The 8,451-nt window shown below is 46.8% G+C and overlaps 1 protein-coding gene across 1 annotated transcript in view; it reads right to left on the bottom strand.

The window, feature by feature from the left end:
* Window positions 1-1,300: 1,300 nt before the first annotated feature.
* Window positions 1,301-8,451, bottom strand: part of Meltrin (meltrin) — a 155,758-nt gene continuing 148,607 nt past the window's right edge. Inside the window, exons 6-8 of the mRNA XM_065232792.1 lie at window positions 5,253-6,795; window positions 4,990-5,131; window positions 1,301-4,325 (exon numbers count right to left, since the gene is read on the bottom strand). Of these exons, the coding sequence (XP_065088864.1) occupies window positions 2,183-4,325; window positions 4,990-5,131; window positions 5,253-6,795 (3,828 nt within the window). The 3' untranslated portion in view covers window positions 1,301-2,182. The remainder of the gene's footprint in view (window positions 4,326-4,989; window positions 5,132-5,252; window positions 6,796-8,451) is intronic.

The following is an 8,451-nucleotide window of genomic DNA, read 5'->3' as shown; positions in this document are numbered from 1 at the left end:
GTTCTCTCTGTTTAGTATGACACGCTTGACATAGATGACCACAGCGACTCACGAAGACCTACTGATTCCGATCAATAGCAGTGCGGCTTCTTCCTCCGTCTATGTTGTGTACTGGAGAACACCACCACTCACCACGCGGTGATTGATTAAACACCGTTTGGTGAGACCGGAAGCAATTCAACTTTGAAATCTGTGTTAGGGAAATCGCTTTTCGCAGGCAATCGGTGATTATTTCAATTATCGTAGCAACAGTTGCACATTCGTCCAATTTTCAATAGTGACATTTTGAAAAATCATAAAGTCTTAATTTCAACAAATTCGTAGAAAAAATCCTATCGATTGGCGTATTTAGAATTAAAATCCATCATCTCTGGATCAAAATCAGACAACTTTCATGTCGCGACCGACTTTGGTTTTTGAAATTGCACCCCCAATGTTGTGTTAAAGTTCATACATTGTATGTTAGATTTAAGCATATCTAGATAGAGCTGGAATTAGGCGTAATAGCTTTTGTAAACAATGACTTCTCTCGATAATTTCTAGGAATTCAAGGCACGCCTTACCCTACCGGATGATGACGTTGACCACCACACACGGTGATTGTAACTGAATCCGATCAACGGTTGAGGCCAGCCTTGATAGCTAGCTGCTTGGGGGGAGCCTTCCCTAATAAAATTTGTATGGTTATGTTGCTTAACGACGTATTTGGGATCATCAAAACCATTTGTGGAATGGTTCAATCATTTGGGTTATCATTCGGATATGGTAATTGGTTCATTGGGGTTTGGTTGTGCGCTGGAGAACACCACCACTCATTACACGGTGATTGAATAAACATTTCAATTCAACTTTGAAATCTGTGTTTGGGAAATCGCTTTTCGCAGTTAATCGGTGATAATTTTAACTATCATAGGAACAGTTGTACAGTGACATTGATTGGTGATAAAATTATTGAAATTGGTCCAGTGGCAGCTGAGTTATTAACGTTCAAAATCTTTCATTATTTTGTTACATGTTCCATTTTCGGTTTTCACAAAGTGTACCCATATATAGAAATCACAGAGGTAGTCCTACGTCAAAAATTTGCAAGCGGTGGAAGCAAGTGAAAGGGTGTTTGAAGTGTGTTTGAAGTGTGTTTTCGTGGGTGTTAGCACAATGTGACTTACCTCCTGAATGCATAGCATGTAAGTGAAACATTGTAACCATTGTATGTAGTCTAATTTTGCTTGACGAAATTAATAAAACTTAATTCGCTTCATATAGAAAATTTCGAAGGTAAACCAGAAAGCCTGTCACGGGATCGATATTATAAAAGTTTTTATTCGATTTTTCCTTCTTACAATTTTCTGTTGTTCACCTATAAAAAGCAGTTACTTTACACAAATAGTATGTTGTTGTTCTTACTTCCCTTTTCTAACATCCTGCTCGCATCGCTCGATAACCATACAGCAAAATTTTCAAATCCTACAATAATAATCTTATACTCGGTACCACAAATCGTTTCTGATCAATTTTCTCCATTTTTTGATTCGTTTTCCTCAGTTTTTTTTTTAATTTCTGTCTCTTAAACATTTACGTACGGCTACTGAAATTCGATTACTTAGTTGCGGTTTCTTGCTTTTTTGATAAACACTTTCCATTCTATCTCTCTCTCTCTCGTTCCTTTCCCATGCTTATGTGCTTCTTCCTCATCTTCTTTCTTCGGGTTTTTCTTTTCATTTTCTTTGGTTGCTATTTACAAACAAACATATTGGTTCGATAAGGAGTTTCGATAGATTCTAAATTTTACGCGATTTTATCTAAACAGCAGGGCGAGGGTAGGGGGGAAAGCTCAAGAAACAATAAGCGCTCAAATCGAGTGGGGAGGAGATCAAGCCCTTTTCACAACACTTGTATTATAATCTTTGATACTAGTTTATTATTTAAAAGAAAACAAAAACGATCTATTGCGCGCGATTGGTTTCGGTATAAAATCTTAAGCATTCAAAAAACCCCGGTTCTACTATTATACAGATTGATTGTTTCTTCTTCTTCTTCTGTGTCGTAAAAACGGAACGAAGCGGGAGGTTTCCCATTTTTCCTTCACATTAACATAATATGAATGATTGATCTCGGGCTCCTTCTATTGGTTTTGCGAATTAGTACGGTGATTCTAAGTAGAGATGGCGCCAGCTGTTGTGACCTATTTTTTCGTTTCGAATTTCTGCTGCAGTGATGCCACGTTGGACGCCTTGCCCGGTGCGGGCCGGGCAGCAGCCGTCAGGATCTTGCTGTTGGCGGTCAACGACGAGATCTTCGGTTTGACTACGCTGTCCGGTTTGGCCGGAGTTTTGGGTTTCTGCGGAGCTGCCGCCTTGGCCGCTGTCACGCCGCCATTCGCGATTCGACCTTTCGGCGAGGGACTTCGCGTCCGGACGCTATTGCCGAGCGGTTTCCGGCCATTTGTGGTGAGATTAGGTGGCGTCGGGTTTCGACTTAGTTTCGGTGCCGCACCATTGGCCAGCTGCTTGTCCTGGTTGATTTTGGACTTGGTGGCCGTTACGACCGATGCCGGTCGGCTGTTGGCCACCGTACTGTGATAAGGCTTGTAGGGAGCTGGGGCCGTGGATTTCTTGGCCACCGCCGCTGCCGCTCGTGGCTTGCTGGACTCGGTGGTCGGACCTTCGAACTGCAGCGTGCTAAGGACGTTTCCGCCGCCATTTCTAAAACTACTTAAATTAGATGAAACACTTTCTGGCTTCGAGGGAGCCACCCGGGCGATCGGGGCGTTGATCGCCGACGGTCGCAGGTAGCCGCTGGACGTGGTACTGGCGCTGGACTTGAGATTGGCGGGATACGGCTCTTCGTCTTCCGTCGGATCATCGTCGTCCTGAATCTCCGAAGTATTGACGTACGTCGGTTCGTCGTCTTCGTCCTCCTCCTCGGCCTTGGGAGCCTGGGAATACTTCCGGATACCTCCTCCGTCCCTTTTGAGCGTCGTAGCTATGTACACTGAGTCGCTTCCGCGACTCTCGATTTCGTTGACAATCTCCCCCAGGAGACCCATGCCGTCGGAACTTCCGGACGAGAGAGTTGCCTGCGGTGAAAGGATGCTCGGAGGTGACGGGGACTCGTCGATCACCGAGTAGATGTTGTCATGGCCTAGTGCAGAAGTCGTAGTCGTGGCCGTCGAGTCTTCCACGTCATGACAGTCATCGTATTCGTTCCGGGGAGTTACGATGGTGACGGACTTTGGTGGCGGTGGATTCTGGTAGCCGGGAACACCCGGGATCTTCATACCGGTGATCGCGGGAGCTGGCGGTACCGGAGGTCGTGGAGGAGGCATCGTAGGGCGGGAACCAACCATGCTCTGGGGACGTTTCAGAGTCGACGGCTTCCGTGGTGATTCCGAAGCAGCTTGGCCATCTCCGGGAACTCGCTTTCCGTTAGCCTCCGGGTCCCGCATGCTCTTCGCACGCTGGACGCTTACTGCGCTTGTCTCAACCGCCATTGCCGACTCGGTTTCGTTCAACTTGGGCATACTTTGCGCTAGATCCGAAGATATCGGTATCGGAGCGGAGATTTGCAGGTTTTTGAGTTTCTCCTTATCGACGATCTTGATGTTTTTGGGTTCGGCCTTGGGCGCCTTTTCGTCCTTCTTCAGGTAGGATGTGATGCGATTTAGCTTGCCTTCTTTGGGTTTCTTTTCCTTACTGGTCGGGTTGATGAGGACCTCCGGAACGATGTTCTCCTGGGATCCCGCTGGATTGGTGTGCACAGGTGGTAGAACCGGAGCAGGTCGGATCGGGAGCTTGGTCGTTCCGGAGTTCACCTCCCTTGAAGTATTAGTAGAGGATTCCAAAATTGGGCTGGATATGATAGGCCGTGCTGTTGATCCGGGGTTCAACGGAGGCAGCGCCGGTGCGCTCTCCATCTGATGCTCGTGGTTGGCCAGCTTGTATCCGTTGATCTGGTGGATACCTGCCGGTTTATTGTAGGTACTGTTACCGATCTGAACGGTATGCGCGGGGACAGCAGGCTTAAGCTTTGGAGCAGGGGGTGCTGGCCGACTGGGAACGGTACTACTGGCGTCCTCGCTGTACTTGGACACCGGGTGGACAAATGCTACATTGGGAGACTTGAGAACGGCACCCAGCTCGGGAAGGGGTTTCAGGGTGAAGCCTTTGAATTTACCAAACATGTTGTTATTGCTGATGAAGTCCACCTCGCTCGATGGCCTCAGCAGTGCCGAGTTCATATCGTCCGGAGAGTTGGGCGACGACGGAACCATCGTGTGCGTCGATCCCGTACTTCGTGACGAATCGGTCTTCATGTTGCTCGTAGATCTAAAAACAAATATCACAGTTAATTACCACAGTTGATCTTGTCCGCGCCAGTTGGAAGCAACCATCAATAAAGAAACCAAATCAACACCTACCCAGCGGTTAATGCGTTTGTGTGTGTGTGTGTGTGTCTGTTTGTGTGGGGACATGCGACTAAAAACTACACACCAAGTTGGATGAACGTGGAACAAAAACCGGAAACCGGATTAGAGACGACACAACAATCGAATTAGTGAACTAAATTTGGGTTTAGTTTTTTGACAGGTTAGGTAGGAATAAATCAATCAAAGAAATCACAATTGACACATTCACAATCATAAGTTATTATTAGCGAACACAAACACAGATATAAAACAAATCTAGCTTTTTTTTTGTTTAAAAACATGCGCTTAATGATATAAACAATTAAAACCAAGAATTAAGCATAATATTATGACAAGAAGCGAATTGACTTTTTAAAAATAAACACCATTCCGAACTAAACTAAATATGCAACTCCGTGCTAGTGTTTAGTAACTCGGGATTAGTACTGGACACCAACTGCATGCCGCTGATTTGGACATGCTTCTTAGTGCTAGTATTATTGCTAGAAACATCGACGGAAGTGGAAGCACTTCGGCACGTTTGAAGCGCATTGCTAAGCGAACGTTTCGTTCGTTGTACGTACACGGACGGTGGTTTGCTGCGGTGCTTCTTGGGCCCGGCGCCATGATCCTGCCGCAGGTAGTACACGACGAACGCGAAGATGGCACAGGTCGGCACCACGCCGCAGAAGAAGATGTACAGGAACCGGGTGAAACCGCTGCCGGCTGAAAAAAAGAAAAACAGGCATACATTTTTCAGATGCACTTTTCGCTCAGTGTGTTCGATCAAACTTGCGGCGGAAGCGACGCCAGAATTTCAATTTCCGAATCACCCCACCATACTCACAGTTTGGATCCGTAGCCGGCCCGCTGTCCTCCGATCCTCCATTCCCGGGGCTATTGCACAGCGGCGGAGCAAACCCTTTGTTGCAATGGCAGTGCCCTTCGCTATTGCAAATTCCATTTTCATTGCAATCCTCCGGACACTGCACTCCACTTCCCTGCGCCCGGAGACTCTCCACGGCCGTACACAACTGGTTCAGACACATCTTCCCCTCGCCACACTTGGCCCCGTCCGGCGCCAATCCCGGATCCACCTTCTGCAGTCCCAAATCCACGATCGCCGACCTGCACGGTATCACACTCCCGTTGTACGTCATGAAGCTGTGCGACAGAATCGCCACCGACTCCATCCCAAACTCCAACCTCTCGTTCAGATGCCGACAGTGCAACATCCCGCAGTACACGTCCCCTTCGTCGCACTTGATGTACTCATTCTTCACTCGATTGTATCCGCAGTTCCCGTGCCGCGTTCCCTCCTCATTCTTCTTGTAGCATTGATTCGACGACCTGCCCGTAGGACCCCACAGCAATCGGCACTGATCGTTCTGCGACCTGCACGATCCCTTGTAGCAAAAAGCCTTTCCCTCGTCGCATACATCCGTATCCCTTTTGAACACATCATTCGGGCAGTACTCCGACTCCCCGGAGCAGTACTCCGGCAAATCGCACTCTCCTTCCGCCTCGCGGCAAACCGTTCCACCGGGCTTCGGTTTGCAAGTATCCAAATCACAGCACTCCCCGGTCGCACAGGAAGCATTCGAATGCAGCATACACGTCCGCGGATTGCAGCACGAGTTCATACAGTGATCCGGCAGACCACAATCGCACTGCTCACCGTGCTCGACAAATCCATTGCCGCAAACCGGCGAATCGAACAGCTGCGTCGGTTTGTTCTTCAAACAGTAGTTCATCCCATGGTGGAACGCCAAATTCAGTTGGTCGATACTGCAGCTGCTCCAGTGCTTCGGAGCGATCGACGAACTCGAAGCGGACATGATGCACCGCTCGTCCTCGCAGTGGCAATCCGGCGTATCGTGCTCCATTCCGAAGTTATGGCCCATTTCATGCGCCACCGTCGTAGCTTGCACTCCGATCACTTCGCTGTGGTACATCTCGACTCCACCGCTGAACTCGTACGTACAGATTGGACCCTTCAGCGCCTTGCCCACGACGCCACCCTCGAAGTGCTCCTTCGTGAACAGCTGCGCATTGTCGTTCGGGTGATCCTTGAACAGCACCTTCTTCCGGTAGTGCAGGAAGTTCTTCAGCGTGATCTCCCCATCGCTGGACAGTTCGATCTCGTTCGCTTCGTTCCAGATGACCACCCCGACCAACCCGATGAAGATGTTCAGCGGTTCGTACAGGGCGTTGATGATGTTGGTGATATCCTTGCAGTACTGCTGGACGACCTTGAAGTTCTCCTTCATGCTTTTGAACATCTTGTTGTCGATGACGATCACCAGCTCGACGTAGCTGGAGTGTTTGTTGGCGTTGTACGGGCCGCGGATCGGCGATGACGATGATGATTTGGGGGCCGCCCGTTTGTGCTGTTCTCGGTGGTGAGGGAATGGAAGAAAGAAAAAAATGTTGTTAGTTTAGTGAGAGAGCAGGTGGAAAGCAAAATTTCAGCCAATTTCTTAAAGTCCTCACAAATTAACCCACTGTTCTACTTACAGCCAGGGGATACAAGAAATTACTAGGATAGGCAAATTTCGACTAGAAAGAAAAACCCGGAGATATTCCGGGTTCCGGAGGGCTTGTCTAACTTGCTAAATTAGATTTCCAAAGCAAATGATATGCCAAGAACTAAAATCGGCCTAAAATTAACCGACATATGGCCATTTCCCTGGAAACGGTTCTGATGGAGTTCGGTTTTTCTCAAATGAGCTGGTTAGAAGGAAAGGCGTGTAAGTTGTAGAAGACAACCGACCGATGCGTTGCATAGCAACCTAACAATCTAGATATTAAGATCGTGGTAGGCCTTGCCTTTTTTTAATTATGAATTCGACAGTGAGCATGCATAAGGGCCTATACGCGATGATCTTCGTCGATTTTCTCTTTTGTCAATAACTCGCTTGATTTAACGTTTCTCGGTGCGTTTGCTGTTGCTTTTGATAGCCAATACAACCTGTTACTACTCTGCATTGAACAAATTCTAGAAAATTGTTTCGCTTAGCTGCAAAGAGAAAATCGACGAAGAGAATCGATCATCGCGTATAGGCCCTTATGCATGCTCACTGTCGAATTGTTCTCTTTAACCCAAGCTACCATTCAATAAAGACGCTTTAACTTTGCTCTGCCTATTTGATTATAAGTGACTTTGTAAGATTCTCTTCATCGACTTTCTTCTTTGATTTGAGATTTTGCACTATTTCTGCCGCATAGTTTGATAAAGGAGGTTCTCATCTAGCGTCCAGAATGGCACACGAATCAAGGAATGTGTTTGCCGCTGAATTATTAACGAAAGAGAAAGTCGATGAAGCGAATCGATCAAAGTCACTTACACCCCTTTTCTTCTAACCCCCTTAAATACTATTTTTTAACCTGCTTTTTTCAAAGAAAGGCAGCCCTAATAAACGGGTACTATACACTAACGATATCATAGATGGTACGACCGTACCACATAAAGTTAGGATGACATCCCGAATTGATGGTTAGGCGTACAAGATTGATAATTCCGCTAGACTACGGCGGTGTGAAAAGTCTTCCTCTTCAGAACTTTCTCTAGTTAATAAACACTCAAACTCAAGCTTCATGTTGATATTAATATAGCATTTTCAACCAGCTCTGAAAATCGTAAACTTCACGTATGAAGTAACAAACACCACTTTGAATGTAACAACTCAAGGCGGGAGTAACGGTCAACAATGCTGATGATGGTACAGCACGCAACACCACCGCTTTCTCTCTGAGCTGACTACGTTGGTCATGACGAGAGGAGCAACAGAATAGTTGGATAAAGAAAAAATCAAGCTGAGGTCCTTAGTAACATTGATCGATTCTCTTCGTCGACTTTCTCTTTCGTTAATAACATGAGCACATGGTTTAGCTATTTTCCAAAATATTTTGAAATCGTCTGCCTATGATAACCGAGGTCCTTCTAGTAAAATGTTGATGTCATTCAGGTACATTAGGAAAATTAACGGGCCCAGATGGTTGCCTTGAGGACCTCAAGAAGAGGCAGTTTCCAATCTCGACGTTAA

Source organism: Ochlerotatus camptorhynchus, unplaced genomic scaffold (genome assembly GCF_037179485.1).
Source record: "Ochlerotatus camptorhynchus isolate MF236.1 unplaced genomic scaffold, CSIRO-AGI_Acam_v1.1 ptg000374l, whole genome shotgun sequence".
Taxonomy (NCBI): Eukaryota; Metazoa; Arthropoda; class Insecta; order Diptera; family Culicidae; genus Ochlerotatus; species Ochlerotatus camptorhynchus.
Note: the sequence above shows the minus strand (reverse complement) of the source record. Positions and strands in the feature narration are given on the sequence as shown.